The sequence below is a fragment of the Pinus tabuliformis genome, chromosome 7, assembly GCF_031772625.1.
Source record: "Pinus tabuliformis cultivar Carrire ecotype Pingquan chromosome 7, CPIR1, whole genome shotgun sequence".
NCBI classification, from domain to species: domain Eukaryota; kingdom Viridiplantae; phylum Streptophyta; class Pinopsida; order Pinales; family Pinaceae; genus Pinus; species Pinus tabuliformis.
This window is the reverse complement of record NC_142293.1, coordinates 927,183,197-927,210,858: the sequence shown is the minus strand read 5'-3', so window position 1 is coordinate 927,210,858 and position 27,662 is coordinate 927,183,197. Positions and strand designations below refer to the sequence as shown.

General features: G+C 39.1%; 1 protein-coding gene across 3 annotated transcripts in view; it reads right to left on the bottom strand.

Moving 5' to 3' along the window:
• Positions 1-8,921: 8,921 nt before the first annotated feature.
• The window catches only part of LOC149250686 (SEC-C motif-containing protein / OTU-like cysteine protease family protein), a 111,128-nt gene continuing 92,387 nt past the window's right edge, over positions 8,922-27,662 (bottom strand). For 2 of the 3 annotated variants that reach the window (XM_089459186.1, XM_089459184.1), the window contains exons 6-11: positions 10,752-10,836; positions 10,441-10,581; positions 10,146-10,266; positions 9,903-10,060; positions 9,702-9,799; positions 8,922-9,487 (exon numbers count right to left, since the gene is read on the bottom strand). In XM_089459186.1, the coding sequence (XP_089315312.1) occupies positions 9,358-9,487; positions 9,702-9,799; positions 9,903-10,060; positions 10,146-10,266; positions 10,441-10,581; positions 10,752-10,836 (733 nt within the window). In that variant the 3' untranslated portion in view covers positions 8,922-9,357. The remainder of the gene's footprint in view (positions 9,488-9,701; positions 9,800-9,902; positions 10,061-10,145; positions 10,267-10,440; positions 10,582-10,751; positions 10,837-27,662) is intronic. The other variant, XM_089459185.1, reaches the window with a different exon arrangement.

The window sequence follows — 27,662 nt, the reverse complement described above, 5'->3', positions numbered from 1 at the left end:
TTCTTCTTGTTCATGGTTCAACAGAGCAGAGCAGAGCAGTGCAAGGCACCGATGGCAAAGATAGTACAGTTGGACATATGAATCAACGGATGGAGTTTTCCCTAGTTGAGAGGGAGTGTTAAAATTGGAAACTAGGGCCAAATTCCATGTGGGTCATCTTATTTATGGCAGCTGATATTTTTCTTGGATCCCTCTCATCGAGAGGTGTAGAATTGATCTAAATATCATCCGATTCCAACAAGTATTCATGGAGTTATGAATTTATTTGCGTTATAAGACAATTGTCAATTCCACCAACAACTTATGTAGGCTCAGAAGCCCAATAGTCATGTCTATTCAACCTCTACGTTTTAGTATAAATAGAAGAGGACTTGAAGTCATTTGTCACACACACACTCACTCTTGTGATCTCACTTCATCCTGTTTTGGGTTTGATGAAGATGAGAGCTAGAGGGAGTGCCCTAGGGTATACGTTGCCCTAGATAACATGCCCTAGATCTAAATGCAGCCATGGGAGAATAAGCTCTACGTTGCTCAAAAAGCCAGAAAAGCCAAAAAAGTTGAAACTGCTAGAAAAGCCGGAAAAGCCAGAACTGCCAAAAAAGCTGGAACTGTCTGAAAAGTTGGAACTGCTGGAAAAGCCGTAAATGCCGGAAAAGCTGGAACTGCCAGAAAAGTCGGAAAAGTCGGAACTGCCGGAAAGGCTGGAACTGCCGAAAAACTCGGAAAAGCCGAAACTGCTAGAAATGTCGGAAACGCTGGAAATGTTGAAAACGCCGGAACTGCCGGAAAATATGGAAAATCTAGAAAATTCAGAACTGCCGGAAATGCCGGAAAAGCCGGAACTATCGGAAACGCCAGAAAAACCGGAAATGCCAAAACTGTCAGAACTGCCGGAAAATTCGGAACAGCCGGAAAATACGGAAAAGCCGAAACTGCCGGAAAAGACGAAACTGCTGGAAAATTCGAAAAAGCCGGAAATGCCGAAATTGTCGGAAAAGCCGGAAAAGCGGGAACTTCCGAGAACTGCCGAAACAGACGGAGCATCTATCTCCAAAGGAGAGCAACATGCAAGGGACAGCTAACTAACATTAGGACAGTTGTATGGTACTTAACAGCAAATACACCAAGCATGCAATGTTACAGCTAGCATGCAAGGGACAACTAGCATGCAACAACAAGCATGCTAGGGACAGCAAGCATGCTAGGGACAACAAGCAAGCAAGGGACAACAAGCAAGCAAGGTGCAGCCAACACATAGGTCAGGATGGCAACATGGTGCAGCAATTGCACATAATGCAGTACAGTGATAGGTACAGTCATGATTAATGAAGCGTGATGAGATGCAGCATAGTGATGATGGGTGCAGCATGGTGCAGCACGGTGAGGTGCAACATGATGACGAAATGCAGCAAAACGATAGGTGAAGGAGTCACCTTGGAGAATTAGTTGAAACAACGTGTCTTCAACTGATCTCATGTATCATCTTCTTAGAGATGATCTATGGTCTTATCTAGATAAGTTAAAGTGTTGACTTCTGTTGTAAATGTACTATCTCTCTCTCTCCCTACTGAACTATTGAAGAACATATAAGAAGAATTGATCAAGGGTTTCCCCACATTGGGATTTGTCCGTGGCTAGTGCCACATCTTGTGTCCTCTTTTCTTGACTTGTCTTCTGCGATTTATATTTATGTTCTATCTGCAGTTTACTTTAATGTTGATGTGATTGCTAATCTAAAAAAGATATTGAGCTAACTGTGAAAATTGAAATAAATTGCTCTAGCAGATAACATACCTAAAATTAACACTAAACTCAGCCTGAGGCCTTTCAATGTTTTGTTATAGTTATAAGGCCTTTCGGCCTGCTTCTATGGCTTAGGCCCTCTTCCTAGTCTGATATAGAGATTTTGACAGCCTCCTTTTCCTTCATACAACAGACAAAGACTTCCCTCTTGTCCAACAAATAGACAGGCAATCATTCGTTCAACAAACAAGATACTTGGCCCTCTTTCAAAGATTTACTAATCGCTTTCTTAGATACATTTGCTCTAGCTCGGCCTCTTCTTGAATATCTGCGGCTCTCTCTAAGGCTTGCTATTCTTCACAAAGATGATGTTTGAATTGGTCAAAGTGGAGGAGGTCATCTTGTATTTATATTAGTTAGATGGGGTGACTTTTGACCAAAAGTCACACCCCTTCACTTGTGGGGCCAACTTGACACTTGGGGCCTACATGAAGCCCAAAATTAATAATTTAAATTTTCATTTTGTATAAGTTTCTTTGGCCGACTTAGGGGACCTTTTTGCGTGTGCAAATACCTCCAATGCTACACAAAATAAAAAATCAACACTCAAGGGAATGTTATAAATGTGTATTCGTGTCAAAAAATGATATTCACAATAGTTATGAAATAGATCGAAGTGGTTCCAATGATATTCACAATAGTTATCAAATAGTTCGAATTGGTTCCTTGAACTACTTAGTTCTGTTGATTTTTGTAGCATCGGATGTGTTCTAGCCACAGAATTTTGTGGAGAGGCTAGAATACATGTATTCTCAAAAACTCAAAAATTGTTTCTAGAAATTCCACCTCTTAATTAAAATAATTAACATTTTGAAATGATTCCCTAAGTCTAAAATTAAGAAATCTAGTTAATTAAAGGATATTAATTAAGTCACGCTGAGAATTTTCTAGAAGAAAACATGGATTGACTTCTAGTTAATCTTAGCCATCAATTATGTGTTAATCTTGGCTATTGGTGTTCCAACAGAAGATTATAAGAAGAAGTCGATGAGTAGATGAAGAATACACTAGAGCAGATACTCAGTTGCTCAAGCAAATCAATTTTCTCAATGGCTGAAGTTTGGCAAGAGAAAATTGAATCAGAGAGTGAGTTGCAAGTGGGAGAGAGAGGACATCAACATAGTCAAAGAGTGCAGGATGAATCTAGAGGAGGCAACACAGAGGAGGGACACAGGGCAACACAACAAAAGGGTTGATGCAGGGCCCACGCAATCATTACGCAGAGAGTGATGCAGAAGGGCTAATGAAAGAGGCAGGTGGTCCTCTTCGGGGTCAGAAAATTGTCATGAAGTATCTGAAAATCACCAGTAAATTTCTCTCAGTGACTCTTCCTCTATTTTGTCTTGTACATAAATTATTGTTGAAGATTAATAAAAGAAACCCTCATTTGTTGCATTGGTTTTCCCACATTGTGTTTTTCCGGGAACAATTGTCCAAAAAATAACTATCACTGTGGTTATATGTGCTAGTATTTTCCTTGTATTTATTTTCCACGTAATTTTATTTTTGAAGACTACAGTGTGTTTATTTTGATATTTGTTGTAGAAAATTGCAAATAATCTGTTTAAGTAATTTAACAAATAGAAGAAATATTATCAGTAACTGCAGTAGGATTCGGGATCACCGAATTTTCATACGGTATCAGAGCACTAGTAAAATCAGGAAGAACTCAGTTGCAGGCGGAAGAAGGATTTTGAAAGTACTGCATAGGTAGAAATTCGAAACCCCAGAGAGACTGTTGAATCCTTTTGCTAAGTAAGCAAATTTTTCGTGGAAAATAATTCTCTGAGAGAGTCGACAAAGAATAATAGTTTCTGGATCGAGATTTGTCAAAGGCAGAGGGAGCATCACAACGGTTTCCACGCAGAGCAGTGATTTCAGTGTTAGGAAGGAAATAGCACAGAAAATTATGGATAATCAAGAAACCTCATAATTATCTTCCAGATTGGAAGAAGAGTTTGCATGTCTTTCAAGATCGGCTTCGAATGGTGTTTGGTGTATTGATAGTGGAGCTTCATCTCACATGATTGGAGTAAAGGAATATTTCTCGAGCTATCAAGAGAAACAAATGAACTTCCATGTCACTATGGGAAATAGAACTAAGTGTACCCGAGTAGGTAGAGGCATCATAGATTTTCATATGGAAGCAGGAACCAGTACTAGAGCCACGAATGTACTGCATGTGTCAGGATTGGGCATGAACCTAATTTCAGTGTCTCAATTGCAGGACAAGGGATACAGTGTATACATTGTGGGAAAGAAAGTATATGTCAAGCATCCCACCTAGAAGAAGGTGAGACAAATTGGAGTTCGAAGCAACATGCTATATAGATTGCAAATCGATTCTCCAATGGCATTGATAGGCAGTAATAACAACAGTGGAAAGGAGTTGAATTAACTATGGCACAAGAGGATGGGACACTTGCACCATGGAGCACTCAGGATGCTCAGAGAGACTGTAATAGGAGTTCCAGCTCTCAGCACCGAGCATGATGATCTATGTCGAGGATGTGTACTTGGAAAGTACGCAAAAGCAATGTTTCCCAGAAGTGATAGCATAGTCAATGGTGTGTTGGGATTGATACACTCAGATATTTGTGGCCCTATGTCCACCAGAGCTCTTAGCGGTGGCGAATATTTCGTCACCTTCATTGATGACCATTCCAAAAAAACCTGGATCTACTTCTTAAAGACCAAGGATGAGGTCTTTGATCGGTTTCGAGAGTTCAAGGCTCTCATAGAAAACATGACAGGGAAAAAGATCAAAGTGCTACGTTCAGATAATGGTGGAGAATACACGGATAGAAACTCCACATATTTCTACGCCAAGGAAGATATCAAAAGAGAGTGGACTGCTCCCTACAATCCGCAGCAAAATGTAGCGGAGCGAAAGAACATGACCATAATTGGGGCAGCAAAGGCCATGTTGTATGATCAGGATTTGAGTACAGTGACTAGCACCAGCATCTCCTCAAGAGCATGAGATCTAGGAAGTTCCCAGCAGACATAGTTGCAGGTACAGGTAGAGGATCAGATTGAACCTCCCCCCACCAGTGGTAGGACCAGTAGGGAAGTGCATCAAACCTTGAAGGACGCGGAAGAGTGTGTCGGAGCTCCTAGAACTGACAAGAGGCGGCACAAGCAACATAACAAATACCAAGCCTTGGTGACTCAAGTTGCAGAACACTCCAGTTTTTAGGAAGCTACACAACATCAGGGATGGGTAGATGCCATGGTAGAAGAGTACAGTTCTATCATGATAAATGATGTGTGGGAGGTGGTGCCTAGACCATAGGATAGATCAGTTGTGGATTCCAGGTCGATCTACAAGATCAAATACGCTGCAGATCGTAGTGTAGAGAAATATAAAGCTAGATTCACGGCAAAGGGGTATGCACAAAAAGAAGGAATAGACTATGAGGATACCTTCGCCCCAGTTTCCAGATATACCTCTATCAGATCCGTCATATCCCTAGCAACGCAGATGGGATGGGAAATTCACCAGATGGACGTCAAGACAGCATTCTTGAACGGGGTGATAGAAGAAGAGGTGTACATTGAGCAGCCTAAAGGCTTCGAGACTCATGAGAAGAGCACTCATGTATGCAGGTTGAAGAAAGCCATGTATGGGCTCAAGTAGGCACCCAGGGTGTGGTACGGTCGGATTGACAATTACTTGCAGCAATTGGGATTTATCAAGAGTGATGCAAATCCCAACCTTTACTATCTAATGGTGGAGAATGAGTCTCTCATTCTGGTTTTATATGTAGATGATTTGTTTTTTACGGGATCATCAAGGTTCATAGAAGATTGCAAAAAGAACCTTGCAGCAGAATTCGACATTAAGGATATGGAGTTGATGCACTATTTTTTGGAGTTGGAAATATGGCAAAAGAATGGGAAAATCTTCCTTGGGCAAAGAAGATATGCTACAAAAATTCTGAAGAGAATCAAAATGCAGGATTGCATACCCATGGCAACACCCATGATTACCAACTGGAAAAAGATAGATGCCTCAGGGAACAGGGAAGTCGACTCCACCTTGTACAGATAGCTAATTGGGTCACTCATGTATCTGGTCAACACCAGGGCAGACATTTCGTTCGCTGTCAATACCCTTAGTCAGTTCATGGTGGAACCGAAAAGGGGACATTGGGCAGCAACCAGGGACATTCTCATATATGTGCGTGGAATAATCAGACTCGGGTTGAAATATACTCAAGGACATGACGTCAAGTTGAACGGATTCACATATGCAGATTGGGCAAGTAGTTCAATGGACAGGGAAAGTACCTCTGGGTACTGCTTCAGCGTTGGATCAGGGATGATCTCCTTGTACAGCAGGAAGCAGAAGTCAGTAGCACTGAGCTCAGTAGAAGTAGAATATATGGCAGCTAGCACAGCTATGTGTGAAGCCATATGGCTTAGGAAATTACTAGTGAGTTTGTTCAGGAAAAAAATGGGAGCAACCAAAGTTTACTGTGATAATCAAAGTTGCATAAAACTCTACGAGAATCCAATATTTCAGGATAGGTTGAAGCACATTTTTATCAGATGTCATTTCATCAGGGATTGTGTTCAACGTGGGGCAGTCCAACTGCAGTATGTCCCCACAGGGGATCAAGTGGCAAACATATTCACGAAAGCTCTAAGAAGAGCTAAGTTCATCCACTTCAGGGAACATATGGGTATGGTGGAGAACATGTTTCAGTAGCAGACGGATTATCAGTTGTAGCAACAATAAATGAAAGGGAGTTGTAGTGCAAAGGCAATAGTTGACAACAATTCAGCAGGGTCAACAGCAACACAAATGCAGCTCATATCAGAGTTGTGTAGTAGTTGGTGGGCAGCAACAGCCAGACATCAGCGACGCATCAAGAAGTGTTGCAGGGTCAGAGTGATGCTTTAGTAGGTTGCAGCACTAGAGCACATTCCTCGTTAAGAGGGAGTGTTGATTTTTGTAGCATCAAATGTGTTCTAGCCACGAAATTTTGTGGAGGCTAGAATACATTTATTCTCCAAAACCCAGAAATCGTTTATGGACATTCCACCTAGAGGCAACTTAATTTAAATAATTAACTTTTTTAAATAATTCTTTAAACCGACACTAAAGAAATTTGATTAATTAAAGGATATTAATTAAGTCATGGTGAGAATCTTCTAGAAGAAGACATGGATTGACATCTAGTTAATCTTAGCCATCGATTATGTTTTAATCTTGATCGTTGGTGCTCCAATAGAAGATTATAAGAAGTTGATTGGTAGATGGAGAATACACTAGAGCAGATACTCAAACAGATCGATTTTCTCAATGGCTAAAGTTTGGCAAGAGAAAAATTAATCAAAAAGTGAATTGCAAGTGGGAAAGAGAGGGCATCAACATAGTCGGAGAGTGCAGGCGAATTTGGAGGCAACATCAACATAGTCGGAGAGTGCAGGCGAATTTGGAGGAGGCATCACAGAGGAGGGTCACAAGTTAGCACAGCAAAAGGGTTGACGCAAGGTTCACGAAGTCAGTGCGCAGAGAGTGACAAAAAAGGGCCAGGTAAAGAGGCAGGGGGTCCTCTTCAGGGTCAGAAAATTGTTGTGAAGTGTGTGAAAGTCACCAGTGAATTTCTCTCAGTGACTTTTCCTCTATTTTGTTTTGTACAAAAATTATTTCTGAAAATTAATAAAAGAAACCCTCATCTGCGGCACCAGCTTTCCCACATTGGATTTTTCCAGAGACAATTGTCCAAAAATAACTGTCACTAGAGTTATATGTGCTAATATTTTTTTTGTATTTATTTTCCACAGAATTTTATTTGTGAAGGCTGCAGCATATGTATTTTGATATTTGTCGTAAAAAACTACAAATAATTTGTTTAAGTAATTTAACAAATAGATGAAATATTATCAGTGACTATAGTAGGATTCAAGATCACCGAAGTTTCACAAGTTCTAGTACAATTTCATTATCTCTTCTTTTTTGTTATATAATTGCTAATATAATCTTTTTCACACATAATATTTTTTACACAACTAGATCTTGTGCTTGTGCTTAGAATCCAACACAAAGACCATCCAAATACAAGAACACAAAGACCAACCAAATACAAGAGATAGTTTATTGTAACAGAAATATAGAGAGAGAGTATTTTCAAAATGAAATTGTACAGTTTCTACCTAGTTTCTCCCTGATAAATTTGTTTTCCAATTTTCCAATTCACTCTTAGCAACTTTAATGAAATTTAGGAGCCATTTTATGAGTGACTTTTTTTTATTAGAATTAACTGTGGAGATAATGAAATAATGGCATCCCTCTGTCTTTCATGCTGATTACTCTGAGAGACTTTCATGACATTTATAAGCCATTTTTGGCAGACACGGGCCATTTATGCATTAGCCTAACCATGTGAAACCGCCCTGCTGACGACCATATTGAACTCATCTTGTTATCTTGATCTTCAAAGATTGAGAAATAATCATTTATTATCTTTAAATGTTCAAAATTTTCCCTAAATTCTCATACATTATCAAACCCTGTTATGATTGTGAATTTACCTGCTCCAACTAATATGCGTACATTGCGGTCTACTCTTAACTTTCCTTTATCAGAATTATCTGTGGAGATTATAATAGAATGCCATCCCATCTGTTCTTTGATACTTGAATGTTGTCTTTGAGGAATAAATGTCACATCAGCAAATATTATCTACGAAATTACTTCAGCAGATATCAATCCTAGGGCAAACACCAAATATCAATCCACTCCCTATCTCAAGGTGATATCACAAAGGCCAACATCTGAAATAAATAAGATAACATATCCTAAAATACATTAATTTAAGATTCACCATGCAAGAAACTTCTTAAAGTACCCACCAACATACATTAAGAATCACTGAAAACACAGTTAATCCGTACTACAATCTCTTAACTTCGCATGCATGAGACCACCCGCGTGACCTGGGATGGATATCTCAATTCGTAGGAAAATTGCTTATTTCTCATACAAACTCCTTCAAATTTTGTTCTGATATTTAGACTACATTCTTGTAATTTACTGTCATTTATTCATTATTCAGTTCTAGAGAGTTTAAATATTTATGAACATTTAGGATAGAAAAAGATCATGATACGTAGTCTGCATTTGATATTCAACAATCGTCCTTGAAACTGTAATTATATAAATTTGATGTGATGAGGAATTGTTTAAGGCCCACTTATATAGTGGAATGTGTCGACAACTTGACATGATTTTCTGTCGGGAACTTCCATTTCTATGAACACATCTTAAATTTTCCATGTAACAGATTTCTAAGCCAACTGATAAAAGAAATGTCCAAAACTTCTTTTTTCAGCTAGGCTGAGCCCAGGCCGGGGCCAGCCCCACTGTTCCGAACTTCATTTGTGCAATGAATAATGCATTTTATTCAACAGCAAGAAACCCTCAGATCCTTACCAATTTCACATCATCTATGATGGTATCATCACATTCAATGTATGACAGTAATCCTGCAGAACGGAGAAGAAATGGATACGAGGCATTTGCCACCATCTTAAGAAACATCAGATGTAAAGCCCTCCTAAATCTGGAGGTCGTTCTCTGGATTGGGGGTGCAATGAACTCGATTGTAATTCAGACTTCTCATTTCTGATTTTCTGCTTCCTAGTTTTAATTGACGAGATTTCCCGAGAACTGGCACACAAAAGAAATTCAAAACATTACATAAAATAATATTATTACAATCAGATTTCTTAGCAATTGATGTTGCTCTCACTTACTCTATCGTATAGGTATTCATGAATTAATAACATATTGAACAGAATGATTGCACCAATATTATTCTTGCGAGATGCCACTGATCGAGTATAGACAATTAGTGCTACAGAAGGAAGGAAATGAGGAATACATCATTATCTTAGCACTTGACTTCTGCCTCGCTGCCTCACAGCAAGCTTTATACTTCTTTTTTGATCCACAGGGGCAGGGATTATTTCTGGAAACTTTCTGAAGCAGGAAAATCATACAAGCATTATAGTGAATATTCTTCTGAACCAGAATTTTATGCTGGAAACCAAATTACAACAAAACAAATAGAAATCCAACTCACCGGATGACTAGGAATACACTCATTATGAGCCCCTTTTCTTCTCTCATGTCCATCCTTCTCGCCTTCAGATGAAGATGGCAACTGGTCAACAGCCTTCCTCCGAGGAGAAGCATTCATGTTTGGCAGATCATCCTTTGGTTCTTCTTTATCACCTCCTGCTAATCATATCAACTCATCTACAACTGTGCTATAATGTATACTGAGACCATGTCAAACATAAAAAGATGATAGTACTTATCTTACCATTAGAAGTTAATTTTGAGCAAGATTGGACTGCATCCTGCATTGAACATATGCTAGCATTTTTCTCTGCTATTAAAAATTCTATTGCAGCGTCTGCATCCCCATACACTTCTTGCAGCACCTGTTGTTGAGTCTCATGAAAAACAAACAATAAGTTGCAACAAGGGATTCCAGATTGCAAAGAACACAATAAAAAGATTTGCCTGTGTTTACAGCTAGAAGCATGTTTTACTCGGTGCAAAACACAACTACCATGATTACTGAAAACATCCTTTGCGTGATCAAGGACCCTTACCTGGCACACTCTAACAGCATCTGTACATCCAGTTCCAACCATAACCAATTTCACCAATGCTTGATCATAGACCTCGTTACCAGAAGGCATCCCAGAATTCACAATTCTGTCTTCCATAGGACGAGCATGATTATCATCCTCCTTAAACAACAAAGTGGGCAGTCAATAATTGCATCCCACAAGAAAACATTGCACTTGTGGCATTAAAATAGGACAATGAACTAATTATAAATCACATTTATGGTGCATGAACCAGATAGTGGATTCAAGAGTTCAAGAGTTGAGCGAAAGAGTCATTTTAAGAATCTAACCTCAATCACAATAGGTTGGGCTGGCCCAAGACTATCATCATTCTGCAAACGGATGCTATTGTAGTGCTCTCCATCGTGATATGATCTGCAAACAGGATCCCAGTAACGTGGGTTAATTCTAGTTCGTCCAACATTTCAAATTGTCACTGAAACATGATAGCACACAAAAAGAAGTAATATACACTGTTAACACGAAAATTTATCAACCAATGTCGCCACAATTCTGTCAGCTGCCTAGTTTATGACTTCTGATGTTTGGTCTGTGTGGGCCAGTGAGCCCAGTATTATCATTTTAATGCTTTTTCTTTGGTTGCACTTAACTTTAAGGCTATAAGGCAGTTTTGTTCGATAACACAATTTTGTTTTCTAGACTATAGGGGATATTCACTTGGCTGTGCGCTTGGCCTTCCGTTAAGCATACAATGCCCTGTATGTATATACTCTGTTTCTCTTAATATTCAGTGGAATTATTTATTCAAAAAACAAACAGGGAAGGTTATAAAGTAGATCGCAAGGTCAATTATATCAACCTTTACCTTACCACATGCTTATTTGACACACCAAAGCAAGAGAAACCCAAATTAAGGCATCCACATGACTGGAAGGTTTTAGGAGATTGAGAATTTCTAGAGATGAAGGCATTCAATAATAATACCACCTCTTTTTCAAAAGCATTAACCTTGCTACACCAATAAAAATAATACAACAGCATATTCTTTTAAAAGGTCCTTTACATGACATAGGGTTAGAGAAATTTTTGAACTCTAGAATATCTTCTTCCATTAATTGAGGTCATGTTTAACAACACACACCAATGGACACCTAAAATATATCATGATGTACAATCTGGTTTCATTCTATGTTCATCAACAATATCAAATTGCCAATAAATTATACTAGCTGAGAAGAATAAGACATTCTTTGAGGCCATGCTTAACAACACACACCCATGGACACCTGAAATATATCATGATGTACAATTTGGTTTCATTCTATGTTCATCAAAAACATCAAATTGCCAATGAATTATAATAGCTGAGAAGAATAAGACATTCGTCATATACAAGAGTATCAACTTTCAAGCATATCGCATAGTCAAAGTCATATACAGGCAGGCATATTAGGAAGGAACTGTATCAACAGCCAATCACCTTACAACATGGGTTTAAAGAAATGGCAACCTGCTGGGGACAAGAAAACATTTGGACTAAGCTACAAACAGTTTAAATAATGGAAAGTTATAGTAAGCAGGCTTTGAATATCTGCATATTTAAACAATTTCTCTTGTGGCTTAAACACAGCATAAGGGTAGACTTACATTTGAGCATTGTGCCTCACCAACTCAAAATCAAAAAGTTATCTTACTATAGGAATATTTAATGCCATGGTACTAAAAAGAGGATGGCACAATCAACTTAGATATTCAGCGAATTCATATTTATTATTATTAAAAAAGATAGAAGATGATTACAATTTGTGGGAGGCCCCTGGCTTTATACTACCTTGGGTGCCTAATAACTACTTAATTAACTAATTTTTATATAACATTGCCTTCCTCCCAAAAAAATGCTTTGTCCTCAAAGCATACGTAACGACAGATGTTGTTGACGAAATGCTTCAGTCTCCCAAGAAGCTTCTTCTTCTGGTAAGTCCTTCCACTTGATCAAGTATTCCTTGATTACACGAGATCGAAGCTTCTTTTCTCTGGTGGATATGATACCTTCTGGTTCTAAAATGACCCTTCCTTCATCATCTAAGGATGGAAGCGTTGTTTGTGCTGATTGATGGTCGCCCAGTGCCCTTTTAAGGTAGGATACATGGAAGACGTTGTGAACACGACTTTTATCCAGAAGGCTTAAACTATATGCAACTTGGCTGATCTTTTTGTTGATCTGGTATGGTCCATAGAACTTCGGTGCCAATTTATTTTTTCCTTTTTGTTTCAAGGACAATTGTTTGTATGGTTGGAGTTTGACAAATACCCATTCTCCAACTTCAAATTCTCTCTCAGTTATGTTTCGGTCAACTTGTTGCTTCATACGTATCTTGCATTATTTAAATTTTCTTTTAGAGTTTGGACAATTTTTTAGGTTTCTTTTAGTTGGTTTTTAACAGCTGGTCAATTTGTCTGGACGGTAGCTAGATCCTTCCATTTCGGAGGTTCGTACCCATACAAAGCTTGGAATGGAGTCATTTTTGCTGACATATGATAAATAGAATTATACCACCATTCAACGAGATGCAACCATTGAACCCACTTGTTTTGTTTTTTTGTAGCGTAACAACGTACATAGGCTTCCAAACATTTATTGACAACCTCTGTTTGTCCATTTGTTTGAGGCCGGTAAGCGAAACTCATATTTAGGTAGGTTCCTATATGGTTGAACAATTCCTTCCAAAAATTACCCTTAAATTTGGCATCTCTATCACTCACAATGACTTTCGGAAAACCGTGTAATTTATAAATATTTTTGCAAAATATCTCAACGATTTGTTTAGCTGAGTCTGATTTCTTCATTGCAATAAAGTGAGCATATTTGGTGAGTCTGTCAACTACTACGAAAATCTTATCCTTGCCCTCAGATACAGGTAATCCCTCAATAAAGTCCATTGATATTTCTTCCCATTTCTGATTCAGAATGTTTAAGGGGTGAAGTAATCCAGGTGTCATAATATTTTCACTTTTATTTCTTTGACATTTGTCACATTCTACAACATATTTCTGAATATCACGACTCATCGTCTTCCAAAAGAAAGATTGGCATGCATTGTAGTAAGTTTTAAAGAATCCTACATGTGAGGCTGACAGTGAATCATGTGACTCCTTGAGTATTTTGGATTTAAACTTGGAGTTTGAATTCAAATATATTCTTCCTTTGTACCATAGAATATCGTTCTTCCATTCAAATTTTGAGTTGTTTGGAAGGTTATTGATTATCGCAGTTATTTCTGGATCCTTGGCATACTCACTTCGAATCCATTAAGCCATTTAGGAACAACAACCGAGACTGCAAGTAATGTTGGTTCTTTGTCCCTCCTAGACAGGGCATCTGCTACTACATTGTTTTTGCCTTTTTTATGTAGTATCTCCATGTCAAAGGCAACGATTTTTCAATCCATTTTTGTTGTTCTTTGGAAAGTGGTTTTTGTTGAAGGAGGTGCTGGAGACTGTTATGGTTTGTTCGAATGGATAACTCACTTCCCAAAAGATATTGTCTCCACTTGGCCAATGCGTGCATAAGAGCGAGCATTTCCTTGTTCTATGTGAACTTAAAACGTTCTCGTTTATTGAGCTTACATTAACACTGCACCTATACCGAACCCAGAAGCATCACAGCTGATGATAAATGGTTTAGAGAAATCTGGAGTTGCCAATACCGGGGCATTAGACATAACTTCCTTCAGTTCTTCAAAACACCTTCCTGCTTCCTCATTCCATTGAAATGAATTCTTCTTTAAAAGGTTTGTTAGAGGTGCAGTTATATGTGCATAGTTTTTAATAAATCTTTGGTAATATCCAGTCAATCCTAAGAACCCTCTTAGCTTGGATATATTAACTGGTTTGGTCCATTCCTTTATAGCTTTGATTTTATTAGGGTCCACTTTTACTCCTTCATGGGATATTATGTGTCCGAGATATTCTACTTCTTCCTTCCCAAAGGTGCATTTGGATTTCTTGGCATAGAACTGATGCTCTTTCAGTAGTGTAAGAACTTTATCCAGATGTTGTAGGTGCTCCTTCCAAGTTTTACTGTAAATTAAAATATCATCAAAGAATACTAATACAAACTTCCTAAGATATGGACGGAATAACTCGTTCATAGTGGCTTGGAATGTTGTCGGTGCATTGGTTAACCCAAAGGGCATTATTTTAAATTCGTGGTAACCTTTGTGTGTTTGGAACGCAGTTTTTGGTATGTCTTCCAACCTGATTCTAATTTGGTAATAGCCTGACCTTAAATCCAATTTTGAGAAGTATTTTGCGCCATGTAGTTCATCCAACATTTCGTCAATAAAAGGAATTGGGAATTTGTTTTTAATTGTTATTTTGTTTAATCCTCTATAATCAATGCATAGCCTGAATGATCCATCCTTCTTCCTTACCAATACCACTAGAGCAGCATACAGACTCTTACTATTTGAGATGAATCCACATTTTAAAAGGTCTTGGATTAATCTCTCAATTTTAGTCATTTGGTGATCCGGATATCGATACGGCTTGATGTTGACAGGGTCTGATCTTGCTTTGACTTCTATTGTATGCTCGATTTCCCTGTTAGGCGGCATTTTCATGGGCAAGTCTTGGAATACTTTTTCATGCTTTTGAATTAGCTCTTCTACTTCTGGTGACTCTTCGCTAATCACTTTTACAGATAACATTTCTAATTGGTGACATTGTACTACATAAGCTGGTGCTCCTTTTCGAATCATTTTCATCATTTGGGATGATGACACGATTTGATTTTCTGGTGCTTGAAATCCGTATAACTTGTACCTCTTCCCTTCCCAATTAAAGCTTATAAACTGCTCTTGATGGTTAGCAGAGTAAGTGCCTAGGGTTCGTAGCCATTGGATACCTAAGACCACATCTACTCCTCCTAATGGTACAGTGTAGAACAGAGGTTCTAAATTAAAGTCTTGAATCTAAAATTTGACCTTATGGCATTTTCCTACCTTTTCAATCTTCTTACCGTCGACTACCATCACCTTCATGTTGGGCATGGGAAATGTGAAAATGTTGAGTCTCTTTGCCATGGTTGAGTCTAAAAAATTATGGGTGCTACCAGAGTCTATGAGAACCACTACATTGTTCTTCTTTATATGTCCTTTTAATTTTGAAGTTTGGGGTTGTGATATACATATCATAGCTGATAATGACACTTCCATAATGCTTTCATCATCTAACTCTGGAGAGAATTCTGATGCATCTTCTATTCCTTCTATGTTTGATTCATCACCGTTTGAATCATTAGTTGCTTCACAGTTATATAGGTTCCTTGTCTCTTTTCCTTTAGCACACCTATGATTAGGATCCCACTTTTCGCCACAGCGTTTGCACTTGCCTTCTTTCATCCTTTGCATTTCCACATTAGATTTTTCGCCTTCATGAAGATGTGGTGGAACATATCTTGTATTATTCATATTCACAGACTGGGGAATTCTTCGTCTCGAATATACTTTTTCCGATTTTGACCACGGTATCTTTTCAAATTTCTTTTCAACAGCTTTTGCTTTGTCTTGCTCAGTGTTGCAGGAAACGTTCCCCCCCGAATCAAAACCCCGATCCGCAATCCGTACAGATGCGTGGGGGAAGCATCGTACGAAGCGCATTTCAGAAAAACCGTAACGCATTTTGGATTGATAAACACGCTTCCTGGAAATTTCGGAAGCGTGTGACCAAAACGTGTTTCGGTAGTTTTGCTTAGTACGACGCTTCGGCCGTAAGAAGCGTATGGATCGCGAGCAATTCCGTACAGCTTCCTCCGTTTCTGCCGCGCGGCCAAAAAGGTGCAGTTTTTTTAATTTTTATTTTATTTTTTGGCATTTTGGATTGTTGGGGGTGGGTCCACCTTGGGTTAGGGTGACGAATGAAGGGATTTAACCCCCCATTCATCTCTCATTTTCTCACTTTGAGTTTATGAGAGTTGAAGAAGAGAAGAGAGGAGAAGAGAGCTTGGAGGAGTGAAGGAGGAGCTAGGAGAAGGAGGAGGAGCTTGGAGTATGAACTTGGAAGACTTCCATCTACAAGAGCTAAAAAGGTAAGTGCAAACCCCAAACTCCCTTATTTTTTTGACATTTTTTTTGTATTTTCCTCCTCCCTCTCCTACTCTTTCCCATTGTTTCTAATTGCTCATTTAGTTGCAGGTTTTCCACCACCTATATCCATATTCCAAGATGGTGTTCTTTTGGCTTCTATGTATCATTCCACTTTTGGTTTTAATGATTGCAAGGGGGGGTAGGAATAGAAGGGAAGAAGCACAAGAGGATAGTGATCCCAATATGAATGACCTAATGTATGATGAGGAGGAAGGGTTTGAAGAGGAAGGGGATGAAGTTGAACCTGAAGGGGAAACTGAAACACTAGAGGGGAAAGCTACATTAACACCCTTGTGGAACTAAGTGACCAAACTTGAAGGGGGAAAGGGTGGTGGAAGCTACAAATTTTTGTGCCCTCATGGTTGTCATGGATGAAAACCATTTAGTGGTTCATATACCCGTGTGAGGAGGCATCTTTGTGGGGTGATGGACGGTGATGATAAAAAGGGTGTTGTGGGGATCCAAATTTGCCCAAACATTTCAGCTGAACAAAGAAGAAAATACATCCAAATAGAGGAGGCTGCACAACAAAAAAGCAAGAAACAAAAAACTCATTCTGACTCAAGTGCAACCTCTAGATTTGGTAGCTCATCTCCTCATGGTACTTCTGAAAGCTCTAGAGGTAAAAGAACAATAGGGGATTTCCTTAATGTTGCTGGGAGGGATGATGTGGATGGAAAGATAGTCCAATTTCTTTGTGCTTGCGGTGTACCATTCAATGTGCTTCGCTCTCCCTATTGGCATGAAATGGTAAAGGCCATCAATGAAGCCCCAAAAGGATACAAATCCCCCAACTATGAGAAAGCTAGAACAGTGTTATTAGAAAGAGAAAAAGCAAAGGTTCAAAGAGATTTGACACGTTTTACAAATGAGTGGGTAGATTGTGGGGTATCCATTGTATTAGATGGGTGGACAAATATTAGAAACCAACATTTGATATATGTTCTTGGTGTTTTTGCTAGTGGTGCAGTGTTTATTACATCTCATGACTCCTCCATCAGTGCATCTTCCCATCCTCGGGCCTTTGACAGAATGTTTGCGACCTGCACATCAGTCCCAATGCGATGGAGCCTTCTTACTCATTGATGGACCATATCCCAGATAAAGTGGTACCTAATGTCTATATATGCTTGGAGCAATCATAGAATACGAGATTCTTCAACAATCAAATCCCCCTCTAGTTGTCACAAAGATCACGGTGGTATCCAGCATGTGTCCAAACAGCTCACTGAAGAGCTTCCACAGCCAGGAAGCTTCACACGAGGTCATACTCGTAGCTATGTATTCAATCTCAGCAGTGTTCAAGGCAACCGACTTCTGCTTCCTACTCATCTAGGATATCGAAGCAGAGCCCAAAGAGAACTAGCACTCGGAAGTGCTCTTCCGATCCTCCACACTCCCTGTTATGAAACCAGCTCACAAAAAGATAGAAAGATAGATCAACGACTTAGAAATAAGCCTCTTCGAGGGGGAAACCTCCTTTACATTACACAAATGAACAATTCTTAGATGATACAAATGACAAAACCTCCTTTCTATATATAGGAGTCTAAGGGGTCATAATATAATCAGAGCCGACATAACAATAATAATGTAAGGGCACAATAATAACAATAGTGGGCTTCTATGGGGCACAATAATAACAATATGGGGACTACATGGGTACAACAATATAATAAGGGGGTTGTACTAATAACAATAAGGAGTTACACTAGTAGTATAGGGGCCTAACATGCCCCTTTCCTTCAAAAAGTGTTGTCCTCAGCGCTTGAGTAGTTCTTGATGCTTCTGTATAAAATTCTTGTCCTCCCATGTGGAATCTTCAACGGGTTAAGTCCTTCCACTTGACGAGATACTCTAAAATTGATCGATTTCGTAGTTATCGGGTTCTTATTTCTGTAACTGCTCCAGGTTCCAATATGATTTTTCCTTCCTCTTCAAGTTCTGGCAATATTGTTTGAATTGGGATATTCTGCAACTTTTGAATGAGTGGTCACACTTCTTTGTCCTTCTTCCATTCATCCCTTGCTTCGTTTATCCAATCTCGTTGGATAATAGAAATAGCACAAAACAATGCTTCCACATCCTCATCATTTCTTGAGAGTGCATCTGCAACAAAAATTTTCTTCCCTTTTTTATAGATGATGTCAAAGTCATAACCCAATGGTAAGGTCGCCATTTTTTAAGTTCATGTAATATTGCCAACATTTCCTTCTCATAAATAGCTTGCTTGAGATGTAGCCATAAAAATGCCCAATCACCTACATCAAAACTTTTTTCTCTGCGATGTTGATCTACCTGTTGTTTCATTTGATTCTGCACCAAAGTGGCATTATCCTTTAAAAGTTGGAGAACTTGTTGATGCTCGATGTGATCTTTCACTGCTTGAACCTTTTTCTTCTTGATATGTCCTTCTATCTTGAGAGTTTGAGTGGTAATTTCTTCCAATGCTTTACAAGATATGGTCGGATTCATTTCTTGATGCTTGATGTGATCTTTCACTTCTTGAACATTTTACTTCTTGATATGTCCTTCTATCTTGATAGTTTGAGAAGTGGTAATTCTGGCCAATGCATTACAAGATATGGTTGGATTCACTTCTTCTTTCTTGATGAGATCTTTCACTTCTTGAACCTTTTTCTTCTTAATATGTCCTTCTATCTTGAGAGTTTGAGGAGTGGTAATTCTTGCCAATGCTTTACAAGATATGGTTGGATTCATTTCTTCTTTCTCTGGGGTTGGGTCCTGGTGTATATCCTCTTCTTTTGATGTTTCTTGATCATTTTCTTCCTCCTCTTCATTCTCTATGTAAAATAATTTCTTCTCAGCACACTTATGACCTTTAGTACATTTGCTATCATAATTGTAACAAAGTCCTTTTTCTCTTTTTTCTTCCAATTGTTGTGGTGTAAACCTTGTAGGTTGTGGAAGGCTAGGAGAAGAAACACTTCCATAATTATAGTCGTGAGTGGTGGGATTCCCTGTTTCCATAATTTCGCTTTCAATTTTTCTTGCCCACCTGAATGCCTTCTCCAATGAATCAGGTTCCCAAAGACGAACCTCATGTTGAAGTTATCCTTTAAAGTACCCATGAAGACATCAATCCTTTGCTTCTCTGAAATATCATTTACCATTATATTCAATTTTTGAAAGTCCTCAATGTGCTCTGCCATTGAACACTTTTGTTTGAGATTTATCAATTGGCTAAAGAAGGTGTTTCGCTTTGTATCCTCATAATGTGCTACCATTTCCTCCGTGAAAATTGACGACGTAACAAGTGGTTTACGAGAACAAAGCCTTTTATACCATAAAAATTGATCCAGTTCTAAATATGAAGATGCAATACGTACCTTTTGTAACAGTTGCACCTCATGTAGATCAAAATATTACTCCATCTGTAGTATCCAATTTACCGAATCCTTGCCATCAAACTTCCTCATCTCGCTTTTTTTTATTTTAGGAGCTCAATATTCAAACGACTGTAACTCTGTACCAGAGTTGCGGGGGAGCGCTCCCCCCCCTCGAACCCGCTCCCAATCCGCGCTCCGGGCGAGAGCGGGTCAGGAGCGCGCTCCCGTTAAAAAAATTTACGCTCCCTGCCAAAATCGGGAGCGAGTTTGGGAGCGTTGCTCCTGGAGCGAAAATTACAGCTCAGGAGCGATCAAGGAGCAATCTCTCCCAATCGTTCCCGAGCGTTTAATTTTTGCTCCGGGAGCGATTCGCGAGGAAAAAATCCACGAACGCGAAAAAAAAATCATTTTAAAAAAAATTAGTTTTAAAACGACTTGGGGGCAAAAAAAAATTCATTGTCACTTGAATGAGTTGAGGAGACGCTGGAGAGCAAGAGTAAAGGAGCGAGAAGAACCGAGGAGCAAGCGCTGAGGAGCAAGCCTGCAAGAGGTTAGTTACGTTAGTAACTTAGTAATTTAGTATTTTAAACCTTAGTTAGGTAGTAATTTAGTATAGTTTAGTTAGTTTAGTTAGTTTAATTTATTTAGTCAAAAAATCATGAATCTAAATAAAATTAATAAATTAAATTAATTATCTAAATAAATTAAATTAATTTTCTCATTCATATTCTCATTCCCATTCCCATTAAATTTTGCAGATTCAAAAGCCTACAAATATCAAACATCATGGCCCTGGCTATATTTCTTGGCATTTTCCTCTTCTTGGTCCCTTTTTTGGTTATTATGGTGCTGGAGAGTAAGAAACGGAGGGGCCAAAATGAAGAGGGGGATGAAGAAGCTAGAGAAAGTAGATTTGATGAAAACCCCGGTGAGGAGGAGTTGGAGGAGGGTGAACATGACTCTGAAAAAACTAAACAAGACCAAACCCCATTGTGGAAATATGTTAACAGGCTTGAAGCAGGGAAAGGGGGTGGAACCACTAAATTTCATTGCCCCCATTGCAACAATAATTACACAGTTTCATACACCCATGCCAGAAAACACCTCTGCGGGAAAAGGCCATGGGTGGAGATAAACAAATAGGAATCAAAACTTGTGCAGCTGTGTCAGCAGCAGATAGAGACAAATACATAAGGGAAGAGGAGGAAGCCCAATAAAAATCTAAAAAATCAAGGGGTTTGTTTGAACCAAGCTCACAATCACAAGCACAAAGAACTCCTTCAGCATCCTCCCAACGCAGTGGATATGGAGGCACAGGGTCACCAGCTTTAAGGCATAGAACCATATCAGATTTCCTTGATGAGGGGTGTAGGAATGATGTGGATTCAAAAGTTTACAGGTTTCTCTATGCATGTGGGATACCATTCAGTGTTCTTCGCTCACCTTATTGGCACAAAATGGTTTCTGCCATAAATGATGCCCCTAAAGGATACAAGAGCCCTGGGTATGACAAGGCAAGAACCGTTGGACTTGATCATGAAAAAGCAAAAATATCACATTCTTTGAATAGAATGACAAGTTCTTGGACTGACCATGGGGTGTCCATTGTATCTGATGGATGGACAAATGTAAAAGGCAAGCCATTGATAAGTGTTCTTGCTGTGTCTGTTAATGGTGCCATCTTTCTAATTGCATATGATTACTCAGACAAGTTCAAGACCGCCATCAACATTGCAAAAGCATTACTTGAAACAATTGACCGTATTGGACCATACAATGTCATCCAAGTCATCACTAATAATGCTCCTAATTGTAAGGCAGCGAGAGCAATTATTGAGGATAAATACCCCAACATATTTTGGTCTGGATGTTTGGTTCACACATTGAACCTTCTGATGCATGATGTTGTCAAGAACAAAAATGCACAATACAAATGGATTGGTGATTTGTACAAGAAAGGCAAACAAATGATAAAATTTATTACAAATCATAGCAATACCCATGGCCTTTTCCGTAGTCACTCAAGATTGGAGTTGTTGAAGATTGCGAAGACCAAATTTGGTAGCTATTACCTCACCTTCAGGCGCCTTTTGAAGGTAAGAGAGTCATTGGCTAGCATGGTATCAAGTCCACATTGGCAAGTATTAAAGGAAAGGGCTACAAATGCAGCTGACAGACGAGGTTTTGAACTGGTGGAGGAGGCCGCTCTTGATGGTCAGTTTTGGACAAGTGTGAGGCAAGTATTGGATTTCACCAAGCCCATTTATCACATGATTCAGTTTGCAGATACAGATAAACCAGTGATTGGCGAGGTGTATGAGCAGATGGATACCATGTTGGGGCAAATAAAAGATATTGTTCATAACAGAGATCCCAACTTGTACAAACTTATTCACGATTGTGTGTGTACGGTGGAATAAACTTAATCTTCCACTACATTGCTTGGCGTATATCCTTACACCAAAATACTACTCTACATCTTGGTTGGGCCAACCTGCACCAGGGGGTGGGATTAGGACCAAACCCCATTTAGATGCAGAGGTAACTAGTGGATATTTGCAAGCATTAGAAAAGTTGATACCTGACAGGGAGGAATGTGCAGTTGTGCGCCTTGAAATATGCAAATACTTCAGTGGCACTGGTTTGTTTGGTAACTTCCATGCAATGGAAGACAGAGACAAATTTGATTCTCTCACATGGTGGGAAACATATGGTAGCCAGGGACTTTTGCCAAAATTTGCAAAAAAAGTTCTATCACAGGTTATAAATACTTCTTCTGCAGAGAGGTGTTGGAGCACCTACAGCTTCATACATAATGTGAAAAGAAACAGACTCAATGAAAACCGGGCAGAAAGCTTGGTTTATGTGCACTACAACTTGAGGTTGTTGAGTCATTACTGTGATCGGGCTTATGAGGATCCCACATATAAAATTGGGACAACCACCCAGAGGAAGACAATTTGGAGGATGGCACTATACATATTGAAGAACTGGAAGAGGAACTTATAAGGAATGAAAATGAAGCAGTTGCAGCAGCCATGCCACCTCCACCATCCAGTAGCAGTGCTCGAGTTCCAAGTCTTGTTCCTTTGCTGTAGCCACCTCCATCTACACCCTCACATGGAGGGATGTTCCTTCCAGTTTTGGTCGTCGGTCTGTGCGGGAGACTCCTAGAAGACCACCACGACCTGCTTATACTCCTGGAGACTCTCGTGGCAAGGGCCTTTACTTGTCTTTTCTAGTTTCTATTAGTTTTCATAATTGTTGAGTCTTGAGTCCTTGACTCTTGACTCTTGACTCTTTCATATCATAATGATATTTTTTGTAAACAATATATGACTGTGACAATGAAAATTTGAAGTTTGAAGTTGGCAATTATAACTCATTGGTAATGATTGTGAATTATGAATATGATGCTTCGTGAAAGACTAAAGTTGTTTCATTTCATTTCATTATTCATGTTTCATTTTATAACGTTTCATTTCATGTTAACAGTTAGAAGTTAGAACTTAGAAATATTTAAGATATTATTTCTTGTAATGGTTAAACTTAGCTTACAAGTACAACTTTGGTGATCAATGATGATAAATGTTATATATTGAATTTTCAATTTTGAAAGCTTGAAGTTGAAACTTTAAGATTGAATTTGATGAATCATGATTCACGAGACTCAATATGTTGCAATTGTAATATGTATGTTACTAACTTGTGGACATGGTTGATGAAGATTATAACTTCTAAATGATTGATGTGATATGGTTCAATGATCAATCTATGCTTTTTTATGTTTTTTATATCTAATTCATCATTCTACATGTTTTTGTTGACATATATGTATCAAAAATTAAAAAATATAAAAAATATATATATTTTTAAAAAATCGCTCCGAGATTCGCTCCCAAACCGGGAGCTTCTGAAAATGTCGCTCCCGCTCCCGTTTCTACTCCCGCTCCCAAGTAACATTGCTTTGTACTTTCAAATCCTTAAGTTTTGAAATCACAACCTACAGTAGCTCTCTGTGTCCTCTTTCCAATGCCACCAGTCTGATTGAAATTGGATTCTCCAAGAAAGAGTTATGTACAATCACCCAAGATGACCTGATTATATACCTTTTCAAAAGGGCGAACTTGTATGAAGTTCCACGTGTCACTGTTTTGACCTTCGGATCTGAAAAATATACACAGAAAACTACAGTCCGTCCTCTTTATACAACTTCTTACAAAATTTCAATCTGATGCTCAGAGAGACAGTTATGACGATTTTCCCAAGGTGACCTGTTTGAAATGTAATTCAGGGGTCTGCAAAAACCCTAACTTCCTTAGATCATATATCCGAAAATATAGCGGTACAAGATCTGAAATTCTGAGCCGAGGTTCAGGCCGATTTTTTCTCAAACGGGTTTTTTTTTAAGTTGTGAAACTTTGTAGCGAACAAGTTATAGCGAAAATTCCACGATGACCTATTTTAGATGAAATTCTGGAGCTTGCAAAAACCCTAACTTCTTCAGATCATATCTCCGAAAATATAGCAATACAAGATCTGAAATTCGGACTCAAGGTTTAGCGAGATTTCATCTCAAATGGGTTTTTTGTTAGCTTCTGAAACATTCCAAAAAAAAAAATTATAGCGAAAATTCCACGATGACCTGTTTGGAGCAGCGAAACCCTAAAATCCAAAGCTCTGATACCAAATCTTATGAAATCAGCTCACAAAAAGATAGAAAAGATAGATCAACGCCTTACAAATAAGCCTCTTCGAGGGGGAAACCTCCTTTACATTACACAAATGAACAATTCTTAGATGATACAAATGACAAGACCTCCTTTCTATATATAAGAGTCTACGGGGCCATAATATAATCAGAGCAGACATAACAAGAATAATGTAAGGGCACAATAATAACAATAGTGGGCTTCTATGGGGCACAATAATAACAATATAGGGACTACATGGGTACAACAATATAATAAAGGGGTTGTACTAATAACAATAAGGGGTTACACTAGTAGTATAGGGGCCTAACACTACCTGCCCAATCAGCATTCGAATAATCATGCAGCTTCACATTACCGGCAGTGTATCTCGATCCATGAGGGATTGTGCCCCGAAGATATCTCAGAAGATTCTTGGCACCAATCCAGTGAGGCTCAACCATATATGAGCTCAACATGCTAACTGCAAAACATATATCCGAACGACAGTTCACCAAGAACATCAATGCTAGAATGAGTTTGTGAAACTCAGAGGCATTTTAGGTCCGGCATCCCTACCACATAACTTCTGAAAGTTAAGATCCATCAAGGTAGTCACGAGCTTGCAGTTCATCATTCCAAATCCGGAATCCAACTCCCTCTTACTTTTGCAAATGAGAGGGTCTACACCTGTCAGAAAGAGGTTGTCTTTAGAAGGTGCCAGTATGAGAGGTCTATCATCCACAACCTTCAAGCAATGGTTTGGATTGGCTTCACTCCTAGTGAATCGCAGCTTCATCAGACAGTTATCAATCCTCTCATATTAAGTCTAAGGTGTTTTGCTTCAAGCCATAGAGGGCTTTCTTCCACCTGCATACATGAGATTCCCAATCATGAATCTCAAACCCCTTGGGTTGTTCCAAACCTGTGGACCTACTACATGAAGGGAATGGCCCCCTTGTAAGATTTTCCTTCGGTACATCTCAGACATGTATCTTCATGCTCTTCTTGAATTCAAGCATCTCTGTCACCATCTGACTCACATCGGGTGGGGCCTCATAATAAGCAGACCTCCAGTGCTATAGATGAGATGTGTCAACTGAAATGGTCCCCAATGGACTTCTTGCAACTTGATACAAATTGTCAACCCTGAACCCATGAGTAAAAGCATTTTTGAAAATTTCATTTTCAAACACGTACCTTTCCATCGATGAATGCCACCCTGAAACCTTTGATTTCCATTGCCAAAATGGACACCAGATTCTTCTTACGATCAGGGACATAAAAGAGATTCTTCTAAATGAGTCGAGTTACCCTCATTCAATTGAGAGGTAACATTCCCTACACCCTTTCCGGGATAGGTGGCATTGACTCCAACTATAATCCCACGATTGTTTCCATCTCTACCAAATTAGAGAAAACACCCTTCTAACTGATGGGGTGCTTTGAAGCACTACAATCAATAAGCCAGATTCCCAAAGAGTCTGGAGGAGAAGTAGTGGAGAGGGCCAATATAAGATAATCCTCCTTTAGCTTATCAGAAACAACATTTGATTCTTCAGACCTGGAGTTCCTTGCTTTCTTTGAAGAGTCAACCATTTCCTAGATGACCTGCATTACCTATCATTCCTCCAATCATTGAAGATGTCCCGGAATGATTGTTATCATCATCAAGTGATGTGTCCCTACCATCCAGACACTCCTTCGCATAATCGCTGAACTTATTGCAAGCAAGGCATCTGCCTTTCCTTCCACCCTTAGATCTAGACTTCCCATTGAAGTGATCTTTAGGTAGGCCATCAGATGCTTTCGATGCGCCACTCGTATGATATTCTCTGCTTCGATTTCACCCTTGGTGAATCTGAAAAGGGATGAAGAACCCATTGAGCCTTTTTGTCATTTCCAACTATCTTCGGTGATTTCTCTTTCACTCTTGCTTGGGCTTTGTCTTCACCTCAGCTCCAATACCATGTTAATTTTAGGTATGTTCTATGCTTAGAGCAATTTATTTCAATTTTCACAGTTAGCTCAATATCTTTTCTAGATTAGCAATCACATCAGCATAATAGTAAATTGCAGATAGAACATAAACATAATAGCAAAAAGACAAGCCAAGACAAGGACACAAGATGTGGCGCTAGCCAGGGACAAACCCCAATGTGGGGAAACCCTTGATCAATTCTTCTTATATGTTCTTCAATAGTTCAGCAAAGAGGGAGAGAGAGATAGTACATATACAACAAAAGTCAACACTTTGACTTATCTAAATAGGAGCATAGATCATCTCTAAGAAGATGATACATGAGGTAGCTGAACTCAGTCGAAGACATGTTGCTTCAACTAATTCTCCAAGGTGACTACATCACCATGATGCACCTATCATTGTGTTGCTCCTCATCATCATGTTGCACCTTACTGTGCTGCACCATGTTGCACCCATCATCATTATGCTACATCTCATCATGTTTCACTAATCATGACTGTACCCATCACTGTGCTCAATGTATACTGCAATGTTTCATCACGCTGCACTACTGTCATTAAGTTGCTCTTCATCACATGCTCCCATCATCGGGCTGCACTCAATCATTATGCAGCACTACACTACTGCCTCTAGCACCATGCTGCATCCATAGGTTGTGCCTAAACATGTTGCATCAACCATGTAGTATTCAATCCTAATGTTGCACCCCCTAGAATATTGTCTACCTTCTGCATAAGGAAGGACATTACTTCTATCATGTTGCCACACTACTTTAGTCATGCTGCCACATAGCCTTAGTTGCTGGTTATGGCCTATGGCCTAGCCCAGCAGCAAAATAGACTATGATCCCACAATCCTAGGTTGTTACAACGATTAGGATCTCCTCATAAAAAATCTAAAGAGACCTCTCCTTTCAGCGTGGCTGCTCTTCAGGACTACGGCCAAGATGTGCACTAAAACGCCTTCTCAAAACTGTTAACAATGTCTCTTTCTTACAGTGGATAGGTTGTGTCCAAGTCTACATTTGTTGTTGTTCCTCACTGTAACTGGTTAGGGCATCCATGTGCTA